This window comes from Branchiostoma floridae, chromosome 7 (assembly GCF_000003815.2).
Source record: "Branchiostoma floridae strain S238N-H82 chromosome 7, Bfl_VNyyK, whole genome shotgun sequence".
NCBI lineage: Eukaryota > Metazoa > Chordata > Leptocardii > Amphioxiformes > Branchiostomatidae > Branchiostoma > Branchiostoma floridae.
Window position 1 is genome coordinate 20,677,141 of NC_049985.1, and position 23,434 is coordinate 20,700,574.

Sequence of the window (23,434 nt, forward strand, 5' to 3'; positions counted from 1 at the left end):
CATACAGGTTTTTCTATCCGTCTGAACAAACACCACTGGTTATTAATTTGTCTTTTAGATATCACAGTTAACTACATTACATCATGGCAAGTTGAAACTTTCCTTCATTTATCTTGGGAGCAAAAATGTAATTTTTACAGCTGCTTCTTTTTTCATTGCCATAAATCATAGTAGTAGTAGTAGTACATGTAGTAGAGTAGTACAGTGTCTTACTGTGTGTAACAGCACTGTCTATATTACTTGAAAAAATGAATTTGCTTTGAACGTGATTTGAATTAGCTGGACATTTGCATGAATTATGTCAGGTACTTACGCTTGCACTCTATCTCGCAAAACTTCATGGTTCATCTAACCCATGAGCAGCAGTAAGAGCTTTAGTCGGATAACAAAAGTTCTTTATTCAAAACCACATTGTTTTCAAGCGCCGACGTTTCGATGACCATCTGTCATCTTTAGGGCTAATTTCATGTGTATATGACTGCACTACATGTCTGGAACTGCATTATTTCGATGTTGTTTAGCAATAGGGTTTGGGTTAGGGAATTGTTTGCCACTGAATTTGTCCCAGATAAAAAAAGAATTGCTTGTAAAAACATTGACACCACGGATAATTCTATTGCTGTTGGTAATTGGCCAAAAGGAGGGGCAGCAACACCATTATTGCATTATTGCAAAGAAATGCTCCTCCCTGTTTGGTGCATGAAGATCTCGGGGGCAAATTTGATTGCTGTTTAGCTAGAGACTAAAAATGACTACAAGTACGGTTCTACCATTATACGAATGGCTGAATAATGCTGGCTGGAGTCTTACAAGTACTTGTGGTACCTTGTCGACTGTATCGGTGATGGGCATAGTCGAGTTCATGTTGGCATCACTCTGGACCAACTGGACCCTCTCCGACCCTCTGTTCAAGAAGTCAGCAATGTTGTCGACTTGTTCCTTCTCATTGTTGTAGCAATAGTTAATGGTAGGGAAGTTCAGCTGGGCGTATGCATTGTACGGGTCCATCATATCCTGAAGGGAAAAAAAACAGAAATATATAAAAAATTTAAATCAAATTGTACAATACTGCAGTGCTGATGACTTGGGAAATGGTTGGACGGCTAATAACCAGGTCGTACAGCAAATTGGCCACTCTCAAAGCCAGAATGGAGCAGTATAAGAACGTCTTTAAACTACTAAACTCATTAATTCCATTGTTTTTAAACTGTTTAAATGATGATTCGTTATACATGATACTAGATCAATGAGCCCAGACCCATCTTGTATGTTATCCTAATATCAATATGTATCTTAATAGTTTTTATCATGTATCATAATAAGTTTTTTTATCATGTATTATAATAAGTATTGACAACGGTGAAAGATTTTATATACAGTATAATAATTAATGTACGAGTTACGGTTATAATTATAGCAATTTAAGCTCTAGAGCACTTCAGGACCCAATCTTAGGGCCCTGCTGCATGATCTGTACATTTTCAGCACACTCAGATTATTGATATATGATTAAAGGTTTTAAAAAATTCACTGCAAGTTGAAAAGAAAAGGCACAGCGAACGACAAGTAGACAAGCACACAATTTTGTACCTCATCCACATCGTAATACGGCAGTACAGGCCCAGGCACATAGGGGAACAGCTTTTTCTTCAGGCTGGAAAACATCACATCAAGTTAGCTCATCAGATATCACAAAGCTATCTAATACTGATCACTTGTCAGTCAGAAATTAGAGTATGCCAATTTTTAAGGCATCATGTTATACATGTAAAGCAATGATGATCAGTCTGATTATGTGGATAACGATTCCTCGGGGAACTCCAAAACTAATGTAAGTGTACGAATAAAACAGCTTGTGAAAGCAAAAACTTGTCTTCATTAAAGAATGCAATCTAAATGATAAGGACGGTTGAAAAAAATGACATATACATGCGAGGCTGAAAAAATAACAAAACACACCAAACTTCACTTTTGTTCCTTCACATCTTCAAATCTTTGAATTTGGAATTCATTTTTGCATTCTACAACATTAGTAGACATTCAACATTTTCTGCATTTTTTTCCAAACTACAAATGTACATTGTATGGTGTGTTAGTGACTTAATACCCAATTTGCATCAGCCTTGTATGATCTACTAGTAACAGTTTCTGTATTGTCAAAAAGTTTTTGGAAGCTGACCAAATTGATGCATGCCCGAATGTCAACATAAAAAAGTGCAAACTTGTTACTACATGATTGCAGATGGTTGGTCCAGTGTACTTGAGGATTCAACAAATTCATCCATAAGATACATTTACATGTAAAGGATGCAAGGTGTGCTTGAGTTCTTTACCTTCATGTACCTGTATTTAGTACCTTTCAGTAGAATCATCATTGTATAGTATGGTGCAAACTTCACAATAAATCTTTAACAGAAAAATAAGTCTGCCAAATGCTATTTTTCAAACATATAATGTACAGTCATATACAGTCATGTACCTGTCCTTGTTCTTCTTGAAAAGAATTCCGACAAACAACAGTGTCACCACCAAGGCTGCCACGATGACAATCACTGTTACTGAGACAGAAGGTCCTACAGGGACAAAATTTTAACAAACATGGTTATTGTAAAAAAAAAAGATTGAAGTGACTTGAAAACAATGGTTCTCAGATGGGACATGAAGCTGGAGGTCCTGTGTGTTTGAGAAGAACCAGACTTTCTTTAAGCACCTTAAACTTAAAGATCCCACTGCTGACGAGCCACAGTGTGAATTAATCCTCCCAGTTTTTTTTGTATATTTGCTCAACGCAACACCAAAAACTGGTGTTTACTAAATATGCAATGCATACAAATTAAGATTCCAACTTAAGCTTTTGTAGGCCAGACGAGTTTGTTTATATGGAAGACCTTGGGCACTGCAAAATTGATGCTAGCATTCGAGACGTTGTAACGTTTTAAGAAAAGGAATATGAATTCCAATTTACCTGTTGCAGGGACTGCACCTGGAAAAGGAAGAAACAGTTTGAAACACAATGCAAATAACGTGTGTGAATAAATTCACTCATTCATTCAATAATAGAGATCAATGCTTGGAGTGTGTTCCAACATTTTCTATCTTAATTTCAAGGCAGCTTAAAAACCACACTACTGAAATTTCTTTTGATCATGCATATGAACACAGAATAAATTTTCACTGACTATAACTAAGTAGTTTGCAGAAAATGACATTCTCTTGTAAGCAAACATGATGCAACAAGTAAAAACAATGTGTGCTTACAAAATGAACATGCTGCTAGGTTCTGAACCGATTGCTCTGTTATCAAGTTAATTTGATTTCAATTTTATGTACCTTGCGGCAAGAATCAAGTATGATTTGCAAGGTTTGATTCAGAGGCCAGGTGACTTAACTTCGTAGAACATCTATGGTTCAGTACATAATAAGGGAAAATGATGTAATTTGGTGTTGCAAGCATGCACAAAATGTACAAATATACAATGTACAAATTTAAGTATAGCAGATGCCAATGCGGCTCTTCTAAGGCCTAGGAAAAAATGTTTCCTGTTTCCCTGTCTACCCTGGAAAAACCTGCCGACCCTAATTTCTTCAGGACTGAAACAGGAAACACAACATTTTCCTAGGCCTGAAGACCTGCCAGGGATTCTTACCACACATCTCCTGCTCTAACACCGGGCTCATCTCTCCGACCAGACGCTTCCCGTTAGCGTCCATGTTCACGGCCCGTACCCAGAAGTTGTACGTCACAGGCCCGTCGCAGTTCTCAATCGTCACCTCCGCAGTTTGTGCATCTGCAGGTACTGTTATGTTCAGAGGCCCAACAGTGGAGTTTTGGGGTTGGTAGAAAACCACATACTGGTACACGGGACCATTGGCATGGTTGGGGGCAGACAGCTCTAGCACGATGGACGAGTCTCTTGCACTCTGCTTTGTAGGAATGGGAGGGGGACCAGGGGCTGAAATTAAAAAGAAAATAGTATACTATTTTTCATTCAAAAGTATTGGATAGTTATATACGCATACATTATACTATTGGGAATACTACGATAAAAAGGGTACAGGTGTCACAAGTTGTAAGTTTCCATAGTAGAATGCTGGTTACATTGCATTGACCGGCCTATTTAGCATCCATCAGGTCTATGTTCATAAGCATTATCTAGGACTGTATGTAAAGGTGATGGTACAGGACAGCTGGTGAGGTACTTTTTCTGTACACAATGTAAAGTTCTATATTCTATACAATCTATGTTTCGAAATAACTGCCAAGCTCACCAAGTTACCAAACAAGATTGGAAACTCGGATACTGAAAACTCCACCTGTTTGGCAGATGTTTGTAATAGACAGCGTCTCTTAAGCGGCCATCACAAAGTGGAAAGTCTGTAAGCCCTAAAATGTAAAAAGGACTTTTTCAGCAGTGAGACCACCAGTGTCTTAGGCCAATGTTTGGAGGTCACCATGCCCAATCCGACGTTTGGAGGTCACCAATCCTAATCTGATTAATACATTGTAGACTTTCAGGTAAAAAATTGATTGACATTGTGGTGATTTTGAAAATTTGGATCATTCTTAGGTTGTTGTGACAGCACCGTTGTACATGTCATGGGATCATGTGTTGCAATTGGCAGGGTGTTTGATTGAAAATCCAGAGGTTCTGGGTTCAAATCCATTGATGTGCCAGTGATCTTGCGCCCTTGGGATAGGCAATTTATATGACTTTCCTCACTTCACTCAGATGAAAGTGAGTACCTAGCTTTGGTTAGGGTCATCTCTTGGATAGAACGTTAAATGGAGGTTCCATGCTTGAGGAGAGCCACACCTCGAGCATGCTAAGTAACCCACTGCACTTGTCCAAAAGAGCAGGTGTCCTTCCCAGTGTGAGTGGATCAAATACATCTGTCCAGATATGCCGCTTGTACAGTAAGTGTTCAGTGCTAACCTGGTGTGTTACGCCTTACCAGATATGCAAAACAAACAAATGTCTGGAACTAACCTCCAATGGGGGTCTTAAAGCTGACGGGTGCACTGAGAGGTCCACACTCCGATATCGTACAGGCCTGAACACTGATGTTGTAGCTTGAGTCGCCGAAGACAGTCAGGGTCACTGGGGGCTCAGCGACATTCAACTCTTTTAATTCTCCGTTGATCTTAGCGTTGTACTTAGTGATGACTCCATTGGGGGTGACCGGAGGGACCCAGCTGAGGTTGACCAGATCAGCTTGTGCAATCACAAAGGTCAAGTTTGTAGGAGCATCCGAAGGAGCTGTAAAGAGAGAAATAATGTACCATTCACGTCATTTACCAAGATCTGTGTTGCATTAACTAAGCATTGTTGTATTCATTCTTTTGGGTACATGGGCAGGTGCATTTTGTTAAGCTGGCAGCCTCATATACAACATATACATTTTGTATGTACATGTATATAGGGGAGCTTGAGGTGGTAGTCTAAAGTGCACTCTCACTGCACATGCGTCAAGCTTGCGTCACTGCGGGGTTCGTTCACTGCGTCACTGTTTCGTTATTTTCTGGAACTCTTTATGATTTACATATTGTGTAATACGTAAAAGTATTACAAAAAGTAAGAAAATTGTTGAATCTTTATCTCCGAAATTCGTTGAGTATCTTTCAAACCCCGCAGTGACACAAGCATGACACAAGTGCAGTGAGAGTTCACCTTTAGGCATCAAGCCTACATTTTGATACACCTACAAGAACCTAACCGACATGTAATAATTGTACTAAATATCAAGCCTGTGACTGACTGAAAGTGACATAGCAAAGCTGCATCGTTCCGACACAGATATTACATATTAATTATATAGGGCTTCATTAATTTCACTCTTTTTGTGATTTGCAAAGTAACACAATGATGCAAGTTAAGCATCGTCACATTCATCAAAACGGTTCCTCTTAATCTTACAAGAAATCTAAATCACGGTACATGCAGATGTATATAACTTCATGATCATGCTTCTTACCTGATTGCTCTGTCTGCTTACACTGTGGATCACTAAGATCACTGCTACCCTTGGTGTTAAATGCTTCCACTTGGACACGGTACCAGGTGTAGGGCATCAACCCCTCCAGCTGGTGGGAAATGGTATCTTCCCCCAGGGCGTTGACCTCACTAGCTTCTGAGCAAGGGGGTTGATCTGTTGAAAGGAATAACTTAGTATGGTTTACCAAAGATAAGATTCTGTTGATCAGTGGGCCGGCTAGTCAGCCCCACCGAAACAAAACCATTTTTTCTTATTGGTCTAGTCTGAAAAAAAACGGACCTGAAAAAAACACAGTAAACCGGATGCTGAACCGATTAGACATTATACATGTATCAGCAGGTGTGGAAAATAACAAGAACGAAGTAGAGCTTATAGTTTTTTTGCAGTCAAGCATACGCAGGAAGCCGTTGTAAATAGGAATTTTAAACCTGAAATATGAAAATAGGATTTTAAAATTCCAGTGGGAGTTACCAACTGATTCCTTTGTAGCGAAAATGATCATTGTTTTTAGTTTTCACAGACGATCAGGTCCAGGTTTAGGTCCGGACCGGGACATGATCCTCTGGACCTGGTCCATACCTGTACCAGAATTTTCAGACATACATGTAATAGAGAGCTTAGCTGCACAACTTCCTCAGGCAGAACAGAGAGAAACTACAGTGCAGAAACACCTGTCAGACAATTTTGGCATGGACTACAATATGAATGCAAAATAGTACCCACCATCACAGCTGGACACCTGGCAGTAGCGGATCTTGTACCCTTGTAGTAGGCCGTTTCGCCACTGAAGAGCGTGGGGTTTCCATGATACATTCAGGATGTTGGGTCCTGTAGGGTTTACCTCCACATCCTCCACGGATCCTTGGGGTACTATCGAGTATTCAAGTAAGAGAAGGTTGAGTGTCATTTCTAAGGTCACCGTGGTACAAACCATTAACAACAGATCACAGTCAAGTCGTGTCACAAAATGTCCAAAACAACAAAGACTGTTCTTTCCCAGTCACAATACATCAATTGACATTTGAGTTGATTGAGCAATGCAATCACCAGACTTTAATTTCTATTAGCATTCTTCAGTTTTGCTACAACGAAATGGAATAATTATTCTATCGCTCACCCTAAGAGAATTATCAGGTGTTAGTGTTATAAACAGTAACTGTAATTCCTTTAGGAAAGTCTTGGACTACTTGCTGGTTAGAAGAGTTCACATTTCTGCTGATCAAAAACCTGCTTGCATCACATGCTATGGGGGACATACAGGACATGGTACATTACTTCCAAGATCTGAATATGTCCTGATGACATACATGCACCTACACATTTGAAAGCATTGTTTGTATGTGTCTGTGATGAAACCTTTATGCAGGGCACTTAAGGTACAGTTGAGGAGACCTCATCAAGTGTCAAGTAAGTAATAAGTATCTACAAGATGACTGTAGTGTTTTGGTACGAATGTCGTAAACTGATATTGATGCAAGCCTTATTCTGTTCTATTCTGTGAAATCTCCACACTTACCATCTGTTTTAGTGTAATTGCTGATGTACACCGGTGTCCCGAATCCGCCCGCCGTTTTAACCAACACTCCGAACTCGAACCTGGTTGGTTTGGTTACACGTAGTCCTGTCACGTCAACTGTTGACTGCGAGCTATTGATGTGAGCCCAGCCCTTCTCCACCCACTGGTACAGCTGAAGTACTTCATCCACTCCCGCCCAGAAAACGATATAGCCGCCCAATTGAGTTCCGTTGCGGTTTGGGACATTGGTTGCCATGACAACTGAATTGTATCGTCGTCCAGGACCACAGAGCTCAGATCTGTTGGAGCACTTGGAGCTGTGAAGGAAGAAAGATCAGAGTGAGGCCTTGGAAAGAATGTGTTGTGTCCCCGGTACCCCTACTGACCCCAGCGAAAAACTGACTGACCCTAGCCTTGTTTTTTCTTATTGAAAGAAACATACAAATAAACGGACGAGGATGAAGTGACGGCGGATTCAAGTTGCACTCAACGTATTTTAGCGCTGTTTATTTTAGCCTTGTTTTGGATGGGGGTGATCACTGGCAAGGGAAATAAAATTTTCAACCTGACATCTGAGGAATGAAATTCAAAGTTACTAATTCACACTCTGTTAACAGATTGGGGCTTTGAACATGTAAGAAACAGTAGATAATGTACAACATTTAATGTACAATCAGGACTTATTGGTTGTTTTCTAATCATACTTTCTTATACTTGACAAGTAGAATAATTTTATAATGCTGTATACAATATGGTCTTAAAATAAAAAAATAAAAATTTTTTTTTTTCTTAACCGTAATCATAGAACATTATGAAAGATATTGGGTGAAGCAAAGTACATGTAGGTTACATGTATTTCTCTTTTGATTTTTGAGTGTTAGAAACTATGCTAAAGATAATGTAGATTTGTCATCAAAACAAAGACTTCTGTACTATGGTGTTTAGGTAGTCGACTGCCCCAAAAAGTGAAGACTTACTGTCTTGGTACTTTGGTACAGTCATTGCTGTTACACGAGAAGTACTTCCCAAAGTGTTGTTGGCTGAAATACGGATTACGTATGTTCTGTCGTCCTGGAACAGATCGCTTGGCAGAGTCTCCCCACTGTCCGTCGTCTGGTTGTTGAAAACGTACGTCTTCCTCTCGGAAGGTACCATCATTCCATCTTCTGACCGCGGCAAGTAAGTGACGACATAGTCTATTGCCTCACTATGGCGGTCCCAAGGTGGTAAAGGCTGTAATGAGAAAGAAATATCATGTCGTTTGTTGTTAAGAAAACAGTTTCTAATTTCTGTACTAAAAAGAAAGAGTGTGACTTTTTCCTTGCTCACCTCATTGGTTGGTTGTCTGCATGGTTTGTTTAGCGTGGATGCCATCCTCTGTAGTAACCTCTGTCTCAATTTTTTTTTAAAACGGGAATCGCACTTTAGCGAAAAGATGGAGTTAGCGGTAACTAAAGAGGATGGCACCCAGGCTTTGGTTTAAATTTGTTTTTGGGTGAGAATAAAATTCTGTTTTTTTTCTTATAATACGTAAAATGTTTTGTTATCGGTAACATACGGTGATGCAAATCAATGTGACAACATGTTCTTCCTCCTGCAATGTGATTCACATGCTGAATCTGGCTGAGACATCTGATTTACATTGTATGCTCAATAGAAACACATTAGATTTTTTAAAGTCACACGAGCAGATTTTGTGTACAGCAATAAAAATGGAAACAAAATGAACTATTCGAATTGTCCTTTTTGTATTGTTCTCACTACAAATTGCTGGGGTTTCCAATGTACTACATTCCTGTACAATCATGCAACTAGTCATACACAAAATAGTACATGTAAATGAGATCTTAACCCTCAAACACCCGAGTGGGGTCCATTTGGACCCCAGGCATACATTTTGAAGTGCCATTTGAACATTTTTGATCTGAAGAAAAAATCCTTCCGTGACTTTGTCAGTCAATATGTCTTATACCTTTTCCTTAGTTTTCGCATAGATTGGTACAATAATGTGGAAATTATAAAGAAAGTTTGTGTTCAGTCTCTCTGGGGTCCAAACGGACCCCAGCAAAAATGTGCAGTTTTTAAAACAAACTTTGGAGGCTAACTCCCTAACCACTTATAGTATGACTACCAAACTTTCAGACGATAAAAAGAATGTGAACCTAAATCCTTACAAAAATTTCTGTGTCATCAACATGTAATGTGGCGACATTATGACGTCATTTACCTAATCAGGGCGGCCATCTTGGATTTTGAACAATGACGTCATGAAATTAGCATAAATTATAAATTTTAAGTCATGAAAATTACATTGAATTTCATAGAATTTAATTGTTGTCAGAAAACAGGTGTAGATTACCAAGAAAACCATGTTTAAATTGAAATTGTCAAATTTTGGCAAAAATATGCCTGTTAGAATATGGTTGCCATGGCAACCCCCAAAAATGATAAACTTAATTTATTGACCTAAAACATTTGCGAACAATATTTTGTGATAAATTACCAAGTTTCGTAGCTTTAGCTCTAGCCGTTCATGAGTTATGCGACATAAATGTTGCTGAGGGCCTCAAAATTCCCCTATCTGGTTGGAATAGGTTTAGTGCAAAACGTGGTTCTTCTGAACTTTTGCATAAATTATGATAATGAGTTGGGATTAGCAACATCTTAACATCTAAAAATCTTCCTCTTACATTGACGAAGCAATGTTTATACAATGATCGCTGATAAGGAATGGTACTGAGATTTTATGAACAAAACATTTTGGGGTCCGTTTGGACCCCACTCGGTCATTTTAGTCGCAAAAAAAGGTCGGGTGCTTGAGGGTTAAGAAAGTAAGATCATGTGTATCATGTGTAATGAAATTTTCTCACCTTCCACAAGACCTTGACATTTCTTTGGTCTCCACTGTCCCTTGAAACAAGCAGCCAAGCCTCTACTTGTCCAGAGGGAGCTATGGGAACAATTACATATAGTATTACATAGCTGTTTTAGTGTTTATACAATTAAGTAATGATAAAAATAACTTCAGACTGCCAACATACGTACAAAATGGACGATCTTACAACTAATACAGGGTGAACCATCAGTGCCGTCAGGAATATAATTACATGCATAGCAGGAGACCAAATTATATGTTTGTTTGTTTGAACCTTTATTTATTCATGAAAGCTCAAATGCAAGCCGCTTTTCATTGAGGTCATGAGGGAAGAGGCAAGGGTCAGACAAAGCACATTACAGAGATATAGTCTACATCATTTAGAGTCTGTTGAGAGATGTTTGCAAAGGTCTGGAAGTCTTATAGAATTTTTTTCTTAAAGAGGTGTCACCTGCTTCCTGGGTCTTGACAGTGTAGTTGGGAGCACAGTCACTCCAGAAGCCGTTGAACTTATCCGAAGTTTGATACTCCAAAGGATGGGAGCGCACACAGATAGTGTAATCTGTGTAGGGGTTCAAGTCCCGCAGTTCCAGAGACTTGTCTCTGCTCGCATTCTTCTCCTAGAGAAGCAGAGTGACTAGTATTAATTGTATTTCAACACTCATTATACAAAGTTGGTTTAGTACATAATCTAATGTCTGATGTCTCAATGCAAAATCTGGTTCACAGAGGAATCCTTACAACGCTGGAAATGAGAGCCACAAAATGGCGAACAAAACATGCAAATGTCTACATATAGTGACGTTAGGGCAGTTGCAGGTAGTAGTGGTGAGATTTTATAGTCTAGCCACATAGATAAAAAGGTTTAAAAGATAGGAGAGCAAGAATCCGTCCCAGCCAGCAAGAAAAAGGGCCGGATGATCACAAAAACTGGATCTCGTCTCTGGGCTAATATTCATACATGTAGCAGATCATGTTATGGAGTGTGCTCTCCGAAGCTGAGTCGTCACAGCTAGATAATGATATGACAATGTCTATATCATATGATAATGTTAATGACCCGCCATCCTTAGATATATACGGTGCCATAATTTATGGCCGGTTCCTATAACCATGTCATAAACCGCTTCCATTCAGTGGTTATAGGAACCGGCCATGAATTATGGCACCGTATACACCGGGTGATTAACCCTATATTAAGTGGGCTTTACTGAATGAGTACCTTGTAGCTTTGGTCCCATTCTGACCAGTACCTCACTTGGTAGAACAAAGTGAAGTGAGAAGATTCCAGGCCCTCTGGCTCCTGCCAGCTGACAGTCAGTGCATCTGCCCCAACATTGGAGGTTACCACATCCCGAACACTCCTAGGTTTCACTGCAACCAGGGGCAAGACTTAGTGCACAGTTTTGATTCTATTGAACATTTAGCTGGAATACCAGCAAATGTTATGATTAATCATACTTGTATTTACAAGTCAAGAGACATAACATGCATTTTTTTTCAAATAATCTATGAGCCTGAATGAAAAGTATGAAAACTACAAATGTTTCTCTGTGGAAAAAAAAAAGATTGAAGCTTTTTAAAAATTGAACAGTATCTTCGAAGTTTGTCAATGTCTGAATAAAGTTTAACAAAAGAAGTTTTTTTTTTGAAAACTGAAACTGTGATGCCAGGTTGAAAAAACTTAATATTTGATTTACAAAGCTGTCAAAAAACAAATATGCAATTTTTGTCCATCAACTTGTTGATCAAGGAAAACAGTATACATGTACTTCAAAATGTCTCAATTTTGTGATAATAAAAAAGAAAACTTGATCTTTTTGCCTAACTTGACATTACTAACATGTAATATAGAACTTATAATAATTAGGTACTTTTGATGCATGCATGATATATACATTGTATGATTATGCACATTAAATCAACACAAAACAATTATAAACTTCCATGCAATAAGTTACATAAATGATAATCACAAGTTATTGTTAGCAAATTAGCAACAAATTAAGGTAGAGACAAAATCAATTAACAGCAAAATCAAAATCATTCATCTTTTTTCTTCATTCTCTTATCAAAAAGCTTTACACACAAACAAATCAGTAAAAACAAAACAGCAGCATTTCTGTTTCAGTTTAAGCAAGTCAGAAAGAGCAAGCAAGGAAGTTAAGTACAAACTACTTCAGAAGAATTCTTATCGATAATGTGTGAACCATCATGATTTTGAGATAACAGTTAGGCCATGTTAATTTCATTCATGGATGGCAATTCCGATGCTCATAAATTTTCATTCATTCACAAAAAATTTTCGAACAAATAAATGTACTGTACCCATACAAAGTAGCTACATGTGTACAGTTATGTAGGATGTATTCTGTATTTTTTATCTCTTTTTTTGGTGTGGTTTATACCTTAAAGTTTGTAATTGACCATACAAAGCTTTACCCCTCATATATCATATTGAATCACCGGGACATTTCATCATCTTGGACAAGGTACAAATATTGGACACCGAACCGGATTACTTTGCGAGGGGAGTAAAGGAGGCCATCTACATACATGTAAGAGCACATCAGCCGACACTCAAGAGAGACGGGGGCCGATATCGCTTGCCAGGCATTCATGATTCGTTACTCGAATCACGTGTCTCTAAGTCACGTGATCAGAGTAACTGAATCATCACTCCTGAAGATGGTCGATGGAAGTGCGACTGAAAATTCGAGGTAAGCTAATTTTGGTGTTGTAAGACAGTGGAAAATGTGCAAAGGTAATTGTACTTTTTGTCGCATAAATTTTTAAAATTTGTCAATAAAGCCTGTTGACATACTAGATAAATCAGTAACTACATGCTGCTGTAGATTGAAAAAGTTATCAGAAAATGGCTAGTAATATCATGGAATGCCAAAGTCAAAGAAGGTGGAAAAGAAACAAAGGCTATGATTGTTCTGACGAGTATATTACATATGACAATGTGTTTACATGTATTTATAGTTATGACTTTGATTTCATGAAGGCAACTTTTATTTTTTATTTAGTTTCGAGGTTCCCCAAGGATGTCATGATCATCCATATAAACAAATCAACATGGCCTAACAAGGACTGATGTCCAAAAACTGCAACTACACTTTCATCAACAACACTTTCCAGAATGTCATCTAGTATATAGTCAAGTTTATAGTAGCCTTGCAGCGTGTAAATCCAATGAAAATATCAATGATTATTGAAGACATAGTTTAAAATTTATACAATCGCCTAAGTAGTAAAAAAATTGTTGACCATATTAATATATATAAAGAATTTTGTCCACACATTATTGATATGTTATACATGTGTAAGACTGGAAACAATCACAAGAGCATGCAGGTTCAAACAAACAGAGAAACACTGGTAAGTAAAGGGTTCGTATAGACAGCACGAAACACAGTACATCAAAGACTGTGATGCTTTTAAAGGACAAGAAGTAAGCTTGGGAACATACAAGAGGTAATTGTGCATTGTTGGTACCATTCCATGCTGGAGCTCTCCCCCTAAATGCCTTACCAACAAAATTGTAGTGCACTATCATTCTCATGAAGTGATGACGTGCTAATCAGAGCGTGTGGATGTCACAGTGTCACATTTTGATGTGGGCTTTGCTTAGAGTTTGTTAGTAGGTGATTGTGAAATGAGTGGACCTTCATTCTAAAACAGGCCCATCCATGCAGACGTCTAAGGCATGGAATCTTGTACCATATTCGTCCGGGTCGAGAAACTTGGGCACTGACGTAGCTTTGCTGAGGCTATTTTCTGCCGTCACAACTATTCTGTGATAGTTCCCATACATAACCGGTTGAGACAGGTCCCAGTGGCAGATCAACTTGTTTTGTTCAACTTGTAAGTATGGACACACCTTGGCCTCTTTTCCCACTCTACACAGGTATAGGGATAGAGCAGAGGGAAGGAGAGGTAGAGGTAAGAGGATCATATCTACGAAACTACAAAAAAAGTACTTTGTGCTGCAATATTACGACAAAAACTACACATTTGCCACTATGTACATGAACGATTTACTGCCACCCGCATATGCAAGAAAACCGCATTCTACCATATAGCCCTGGATCAGTACGAAGAGATGACGATGAGTCGCCTAGTTCGTTCTGCGCACTCATGGTGAACATGTGTACGTTTCCGGCATTGGTATCTCCCCATCGACATATTACTAAGTCGTCTTCAGTTGAAAGATCGGGACATACATGGACCTCGGGACTAGGTACGCTAAGGAAGAAGGAAGGAAGTATGTGGGAGAAGAAGATGTAGAGGAATTAGTTACTGGATCAACTCTGTTAGAAAAAAAATGCACTCTAGTGGCCATATATGTCTGCTGCTGTTGCCATGGCCACCTCCACACAAACTGAAGTGTGATACCATGACCACCTCTACCGAAACTTAAGTGTGATACCATAATGTCCTGGATCAAGGATTACAGGGTCAGACGTTACAGTGCCCAGGTCATTTTCGGCCATCATGACAAACTTGTGTAAAAGATCGGCAGCTGTTGTGTCTGTGCAGAAGAAAGCCACTGTTTCCCCGTTCATCGACGTAAGCTCGCATTCGTTCACAGTTCTGTCTTTCTTATCTACACTGTGGAGCCAGAAAAAGTGGTCAAAAATGATCCTCCGAGCATGTAGCGGTTGGAAACAGCTAAATCCCCAAGGGAAACTTGAGTCAACTTACTTGACTTAAGTTGACTTGAGTCAACTCAAGTCACAAAAACTCAATGATGAAATTTGACAAACATAAAGCCAACATGAAACCAGACAGAAGGACATATACATGTAGAAAGACACAATATTGTTCCACCAGCTGGGGTAACAAAAACAAAAACAACGTGAAACAAAGGAGAGACAAGCAACATCTGATTTGGGATTTCTTGATCTGATAATCAAAACTTTGAAATTTTTTCTCATTTCAGTGATGTGATCGAATGTAAAACAATTGACATTTTGATGTGAACAATCACTGTTGAGTGCTAATTTCAGAATGCATGCATATTTCCTTTTTGTGGAAATCATTGGTCTTTTTTCTGATCTTTTTTCTTCATTGCTTTTACCAAAATGGCCGGGATTGACGTATGTTGGTGGCCATGTCTTCTGTGAGCCCAGGGCATTTTTGGCTGTAAGCATGAACCTGTGTTCAAGCCCAGCACTAGTGTATCCCCAGTGGCATGCTACGGAACTGGTATCTTCTACAACCTCCAGGTCGGGACATGTGTATTGTTGCCCACTACCGTCACTACAAAACAAGTTCAAACAGGAGGTGATGATGTAAAGGTTAGAAAAAATACATGTATATTGACCACCCCTATTTGAAAGTTGGTGCAGTCTGTGCTACATGAAAATGATGAGAAAAAGTCCAGATTGTTAGGTCAGCAGGGGTGCTAGAAGAGAGCGCTGCAGAAGAAAAGGAGTTTAGTTGATACATTACTACGTTTCATTGCTTAGCTAATAGCGAATAGCTTGAACAGGGAAAGAAATTTTTGTTATGATATTGTAAAACTTCAGTCATTTGTACAGCAAAAGGTTTTCAAAATCATCAGCATACGTCTTAATTTTGTACGATTCTTTTTATTTTGGTATCTCCAGAAAACTGAGAAACTTTCTAATCAAGGGAAAATTTGTAGGAATGAATAATCAGATGTGTAACAGTTCCCTTCACATAACATATGACTCATTAATTAATAGATCACTCTCCTGTGCTGAGCTGAGCCCTTGTCCTATATCTCCTTGGATTCACCTCAGTCTGCTTTTCCAGGCAGGGTTTTTAACCTCTGGGGCATCTTGCTTTTATCAAGCTTGCCTTGATTTGCTCTAGCCAATCAGCACCCAGATCTCAAATTTCCATTATACCAGGAATGTACAGTGGAGAAGCGCACGTTTTCAACTTGTTTGTTTTGTGAGGTGATAGTTTTCTATGGGTTTTTGATCAGAACTCGGTGATACCGCAATCACCCTCCATCCAAGGATCCATTAGATATTCAAATTTGTGTACCTGACTGTCACATCACCTTGTGGTTTGCTGTCAGATGATTGGTTATGAATACTAATGAACTTGTCGTATTTGGCACAAGCGAAAAGCTTGTGACAATGTAAAGGCAAATCTTTGATTCACTGACAGATGATCATGCCCCAGAAGTAAAAAACCCTGTCTGGAAAAGCAGAGGAGACTCTAAGAAGTCTAGCTCAGCATAGGAGAAATATTAACAGAATCCTGAAAAGTGAAGAAAAAACAGCTCAGGTAAATGAGTACCCAAGTTTATCACACAGGTAGCATTACCTTGGTCCTGTGGGTCAACCTCATGCATAACCAAAGCTCTGCCAAGAGCATTAGTGGCTGTGAGATTCATATAGTGAATTATACCATAGCCAGTTGCATTGAATGGAAAGTGGCAAGAGTTTTCTCTCATCCTTGGACAGCTGTACACCTTGCCAGTACCATCCCTGAAAATAGTCAGACAAGTGCCTTCAAGTCGATCAAGCATGCACACCATCCCAGCATAGCTGTAGTCAGTAACAGTCTGTACAGTTTAAGGTTAACCAACATGATCATTCACAAATACACCTTGCAACTGTCATCTGCTTGCCAGTATCATGAATAAAACTACTTTTCTGTGAACAGTGTGTACTGCTTTACCCAGCCTGACAACCTTTGGGTGTACATTTGGTGCAGAAGTTGTGCAAGACCAGAGGGATACGAAAGTTTAACATAGGTTTTATCCGCCAGGGTGAAACAGTACCACCAAACATTGACAAGTGTATGAAGTGGGTCCTTTTTTTTCAAGGTATGGCTCTGATCCAAATATATCCCACATCCGATACTATCCCTAACTCATTATCCCTTGAGATGAGAGAGGATTACACGTCTTAAGTGCCTTTCTCATTATGGCACAATATTTGGGACTGCAGGGAATTCAAACCAGATCTACAAATGTAGAATCTTGAAATTAGAATATTCACTGGTCAACAACTTTCAACCATTAACTGTGGCATCATCTCTTCTCCCTAAGTCAGAAACATCAATCAAGCTTCAGCAAGTTTGAATAACTGACTCAATGTATCAGCTGGAAGCTCTCTTCATGACAGTTGTCATCAAAAACTTTTAATGAATGATGTTCACAGCTTTAGACATGATTGATTGAAAGTCTGATGAAGGGTAACAAATTTGACAAAAAAACAGACTGTGATGACTGCAACCATGTCTCCCTTCTAACCCAAACCTTAATGTCTTTAAACGTATTATAGACTATGAAGGTGCAAAGAGAAGGTATGCAGTGAGAACAAACCACCAGGTATAAGACAACACCTTACGTCAGCCTGGAAAAAGATTTCAAGAGATCATCAGTTGCTGTAGAATGAATAATCTAATAAGGAGAGAGAGAAAAGGGATGTTATTGAATTGTTTGAGGAAAGAGATATATCTTATGGTCAGGTTATGTGCACAATAATATTAACAAAGGAATGACAAGTGTACAGATAGCAATCTACATTATATGTCACATTAATTTGTCAAGGAACTTTAAAATCTTACGGATAATAACTAATAAGTTACATTTGTAGGGAAAGGAAGACACGCACTTTGAAAAGTAAACAATGAGTAAGATACTACAATGCATTGTACACATTATATGATTATCAAATATAATAATTAAAGATTCTATAGAAATGGAGTGAAAATTGTTGATTATTCAGAGTAACAATGTCTTAAGCGAATTTTCCACTGATACATTTGTATACAGAATAATTTTATGCAAAACTGAATATTTAGAAAATGCAACAGTATGGAAACATTCAATAACATTTTCAGTTATACAATATCATATTCTAAAATTATATTAATATCTCGACAAAATCAACATTGCATTCCTCAAGGCCCATCATGATTACTAAATATCTTTATCTTTGACTGTATGTAGTCAACAGACAACCAAGTATAGTACAAATATTTTTCCAAATTTCAAAATCTCACTTACATGTACATGTAACAGCCAATTATATTTTCTTACTGGATGGTTGTGTTTGTTCTTTGTTCTTTTTCAAAGTAAAAGCTATTAAAGGTCCTGGAGTTATTGCAAATGGACACTTACTTGAAGGTGTAAGTCAGGTTGTAGGTTGTTTTGAGTATGGGGTCGCGCCCGCGGTTCCACCAACACGTGAAGGGTCCGAGATTGTCCGACAGACAGCGCTCGAACGTGGGCTGATCGGGAGGATCTAGAAAGGTCATCAGGTCATTAGTGGCGATAAGCCAGGTCACAGGTGCAGTGTGATGCATTGTGGGGAATATGTCAAAGTTGAGGGCCCCTGATTGTTAGCAAACAAAACACATCTGGACATGTATCAAGCATGGTCTAAACAAGAACTGTTTACAAGGTAACCTTTGACCTTTCACATGTGCAGTTAAAAGGACAGGAAGGGACACTTATTTTTCTCACAGAAGCAGGCTATCACAAGCACTGGTACAAAAAAAAAAAAATTAAACAAGCTCTGACAGAGAATCTTGGGTTTGCAGATACAAATTGTAGCTTGATGGCCAAAACAAGCCAGCCATGGCAAACCCAAATGGCACTACATGCATCCAGGTTTGGACAAGTTTTCTAAAATTCACCTGTCAATGACAAGTTGAAATTCATGACCCTTTAGGTCCTTGCCAGGGAATTTGAGGTGGGCAACTAACATTCATTGATTCCATGACAGCAAAACATAGTAATGACCCTAAGTTGATTTGAAGAAATTGCTACAAAATTTCAAAGTCAGAATCAGCATGCAACACTGATTAAGTCAAGAAATACTAAGTCCAAAATGTATGTTAGTCAGAGATAATGACTTGTTTTACTGGTTAAGTGAAAAGTTAATTAGTTGGTTAGTTAATCAGTAAAGTGATAATGGTTGATTTATTAATAGATAACCTATTGATTGGTCTGGTCATTGGCTTGTAGACTGGTTAACTACCTTAATTGGTTTCTCTATTGACTTGATCATTTTTTGATTGATTGGTTGTTTGTTGCTGCAATGCATTAAAAAACTTACAGTAAAATTGAATGATTATTGATCTTGATTTTGATATCTAACAAGATACTGGCTGGGTGATCAACAGCTACATTGTAGATTGCAGCTAATTTTGACAATCACTGATTATCCTTTATGGCTTGATTGTACTTGATTGAATGATTGATTGATTTGCCATCCAATCGCAACGTAGCACACACTGGGACAGGGTACTTACATCCAACCTTGAGTCTCTGGCCACCCTGCAGGCTAGCTGGCGGCAGATAACACTCGTATCTACCAACCGAGCCGACATGCACCGGCTCTATCACCAACTGGAGCAAGCTATCGCTTAGCACGCGGTAGCTTTCATTGGGCAATCGCAAACCGTTAAATTTCCAATATGCCTGCTGGGCCGTATACATCGAGGTATCAAACAGCGTGCAGTTCAGGACAAACACAGAACCGATTACAGCCCGAGGGTCAATTGGGGTTACCTCACCTGTTAGTGCAAGGGAAGACAAGACAAAAACAGACGGGGTTAGTGTTTGTTCCAGGACAGAGGTTACTTACAACCGACTTCAAGCCTCTCCCCCCCAATGTGCCTGTCGTCCAACCGTGAGCGACACTCGTAGTTTCCCTGCGAGCTCTCCGTGATGTTGGGGATGACCAGCTGGATCAGGGTCGTGCTAACGATGTTGTACCATTCCCGAGGAAGCTCCTCGCTGTAGTGCTTCCAGACGATGTCCTTCGCCGTGAGGTCGCTTCTGTTCACAGTGCAGTTGAAGGTGAAAGAAGGGGAGCCTATTTCGGCCACCGGAGCTTTGGGTTGAACGTTGTTTTGGAACTCTGCACATTTGTAACAACAGTCAGACTTGCAAGAAAACTACATGCAGCACAATAGGCCACATTCGTATGTTACCTTTTAATTCATTTCTGACTTATAAATAAATTCTATCAGGTTGGAACAATGTACACCCTACAGGATATTGGAGTTTTCTTTTACACAACAACTAATGTCTCACCTACCTCTGCTACATACATTGCATAGAAGCAAGAATCAGCACTCCAGTTAGAAGCTCTGAAGAAGATGCCTGATAGACATTGAAAGCAGTAAGCAGGTCAGACTTTACTAGTTGTGTAAAAGAAAACTCCAATAGGCTTTCTCTATTTTTTCTTCACTTCTTTCTATACTGACTTGTTTACATGGATGACACCACAATTGATGCGAGCATGCAAAAATAAAAGTTGTCTAATCGTTCTTCTTAAAAGTTGCCTTGAAGTTCTTTAAACCTAGGTGGCAAGGAAGGTTACACCAATGGAAAAATTAATAATATTAATTTTAAACAACAAACTCTTTGTTGTTGTTGTTGATTCAAATCATCTTCAATGACTAGGAGGTCTCTTCCTAGGTTTTCAGCTTATTGATTATAATTACATGCAAGGAGTGTTGTTCATCTGTGTTGGTAGTCATTCTTGATAAAGAAGTCATTCTGGATAAACTTTAAGTCGAACTGTTACAGTATACGTAATTTCCAACTATTACACATGAAACTGGGCACAGCTTGTAAAGTGTACACAAATTTTCAACCAATTAACTCTAGCCTTTGTCAAGGAATGGACAATCCACTGTTTCTGGGACGTCACGTTATGTTGGTAGCACACGTCATGCAGTGAGCAGTGAATCATACATGTGAGTTGCAGAAAGTCTATGGTGCCCTTCGTCTCTGTTTAGAGATGGCAATGTAAATAAAGTACTGATGTGGATGGCTATCTACATGTACAGGGCTTGAATTAAAATTCATTTTTGGGATTAGGTGCAAAGAAGATCAGCTTTAAAAATTGGGTGCACCAAAAAAATTTTGGGTGCAACACTTATATTTAAGTAGAATGTAAAAAAAAAGTAATAAGAAGACTTAGTTACAAGCTATCAAATTCTTAAACAAGTAACATGACACTGACAGACATTTTTATCTTTCTAACACTTAGATGTCAAGAATATGATGTATACTAGTATACTTGATATCTTTCCATACATAAACCAAAGAAAATATTTGGGTGCAACCTGTGCACCCACTGAAAAAAATTGGGTGCACAGTTCCAATTTTGGGTGCACCTCGGTGCACATGCACCCAGTATTTCAAGCCCTGATGTACATGACATCACAGAACCAGCGGATTCTCCATTCCTTGACAAAGAGTTAGACTGCTCCATGGAAAATTGCAGTGAGGCCAAATTCTTGAGTTGGAAATCATAGACTGAGTTTGATTAAGTAATTATTCAGAAGGCAAGGACAAATCCAATGCCTACCTTAAGCTTGTTGTACCATATGGAAGGAGACATTCTACAATATCAGTATCTGCTTACTGACTTTTTACGTTACATTATAGGATATACAATGTACATGTATTTGTCAGTATGGTTCAGGGCTCTAGCCAGCTCAAATTTTTTTTCCGTCAGCCAATTCCCATTCCCATCGCGAAAACCGCAAAAATTAAGTTAGAATAATAGAGACCTTGAAAAACGGTTTTTTAATGAGATTATCGTATGCGAAAGGACACACTAAGTCAACAATCGTAACAATAGCAAAACAAACAGTGTGTGGCTTTCCGACATTGGACAGCATCCCCAAGCCGCCGTAACTTCCACCAAGTATTTTTGTCCGTCAAGGTTGACGGATTGGTTAAAAAAATTTTCCATCATACTCAGCAAATTTCTGCCAATTGACGGAAAAACGGACGCTGGCTAGAGCCCTGGTATGGTTGCAAATTTTTGATGAATGATTATTCGCAAAACTTGCTGCGTGTGCAGATGTCCATATAATCAAGTCAGCATTTAGGTAAGAGTCTAAAACAGTAAGAGAAACAAAAAGGAAACAAAGCAAGGTGCATGCAATACAAACTTTAGGGACCACTCTCAAAAGCAATAAAGCAGTTGTAAATAAAATCATTGCAGTTATTACAAACATTGTACATGAATGTACCTACCACTAAAATTGAGGAAAGCTCGAGAGGTGGTGGCCATGAGAATCATGCTCACAACCACGAGGAAGGGGCCGACAGCTGAATGTGTTGCCATGGCGATACTGCTATGCCTAACTACTACACGATGATTGTTTCATCTAGCGTGTCATCGTGGACGTCTAGGGACAAGAAAGACAGTTAGAAAACAATCATAGAATTTCAATTATTACACACATGATCTTACAACTTACTTTCTTTGGTTTGGGGATTTTTGCAGGAAAATAATAATATGGAGCAGGCAGGTGACATAAAACAGGTAATTATGATTGTGAGAATTGTGAATATCAGAGTTCACATTCCGGACACTGACTTTTTAACTTTCCATGCAATGAAAATATAGAAGAAAAGAAAAACTGTGTCAGAGTTTACGGCAAGGACTAAATAAGCATCTTCAGCTATGGGTGCCCAAAATATAAGCATTTGGGGCCATGATTCAAAACCTACAAATCTTCAAAGTCTAATAAAAACGTAATAACTATAGATATCTTGTTCCAATTATAATATTTTTTCCATTCTTTTTTACTTAAAAATATCATTTTTTACTATCCCTAATGTTGACAAATTGGACATAGGTTCCCCGCTCTGACCCCTAACCGGGGGCCAACGGTGCTTTCAATTTCAACAAGTGAACAAATTTTACATGATACATACATTTCCTACCTGGTATGCGTATACGCTACGCATGTTTGGGTCATTGCGGCGGGGAAATCTGTGCCGTTTCGTCCAAAAATACTAGATTTTGAGCCAAAATACCGCAGAAATATGGGCAGAAAAACCTTAAAGGAAAGCATCAGAAAATCTTCAATTCATTATTTTCCAGTAGTTTACTCATTAAAAAGTTGATTTACGTCAATTTTTACATTAATCCGCCCAATATGACCCTGTAGACACGTTTGAACTTCGCGCTCTCCTCCCCTCTCCCGCCGCGCTGGCCGATGACGTAATGGCCTCGTTCTGATTGCCTGCGCGCTGACGTCACAAATCAGAATTAAACTTCTGGCCATGCCAGCCA

At 38.9% G+C, this 23,434-nt stretch overlaps 1 protein-coding gene across 1 annotated transcript in view; it reads right to left on the reverse strand.

Moving 5' to 3' along the window:
* Positions 1-22,477, reverse strand: part of LOC118420158 — a 65,938-nt gene extending 43,461 nt beyond the window's left edge. Inside the window, exons 1-17 of the mRNA XM_035826868.1 lie at positions 22,387-22,477; positions 19,973-20,248; positions 18,502-18,715; positions 14,112-14,290; positions 11,644-11,759; positions 10,837-11,005; positions 10,381-10,460; positions 8,499-8,743; positions 7,511-7,827; positions 6,718-6,864; positions 5,974-6,147; positions 4,989-5,258; positions 3,648-3,953; positions 2,966-2,983; positions 2,480-2,573; positions 1,591-1,654; positions 826-1,014 (exon numbers count right to left, since the gene is read on the reverse strand). Coding sequence (XP_035682761.1) covers positions 826-1,014; positions 1,591-1,654; positions 2,480-2,573; positions 2,966-2,983; positions 3,648-3,953; positions 4,989-5,258; positions 5,974-6,147; positions 6,718-6,864; positions 7,511-7,827; positions 8,499-8,743; positions 10,381-10,460; positions 10,837-11,005; positions 11,644-11,759; positions 14,112-14,290; positions 18,502-18,715; positions 19,973-20,248; positions 22,387-22,477 — 2,949 coding nt within the window. The remainder of the gene's footprint in view (positions 1-825; positions 1,015-1,590; positions 1,655-2,479; positions 2,574-2,965; positions 2,984-3,647; positions 3,954-4,988; positions 5,259-5,973; positions 6,148-6,717; positions 6,865-7,510; positions 7,828-8,498; positions 8,744-10,380; positions 10,461-10,836; positions 11,006-11,643; positions 11,760-14,111; positions 14,291-18,501; positions 18,716-19,972; positions 20,249-22,386) is intronic.
* Positions 22,478-23,434: the final 957 nt, after the last annotated feature.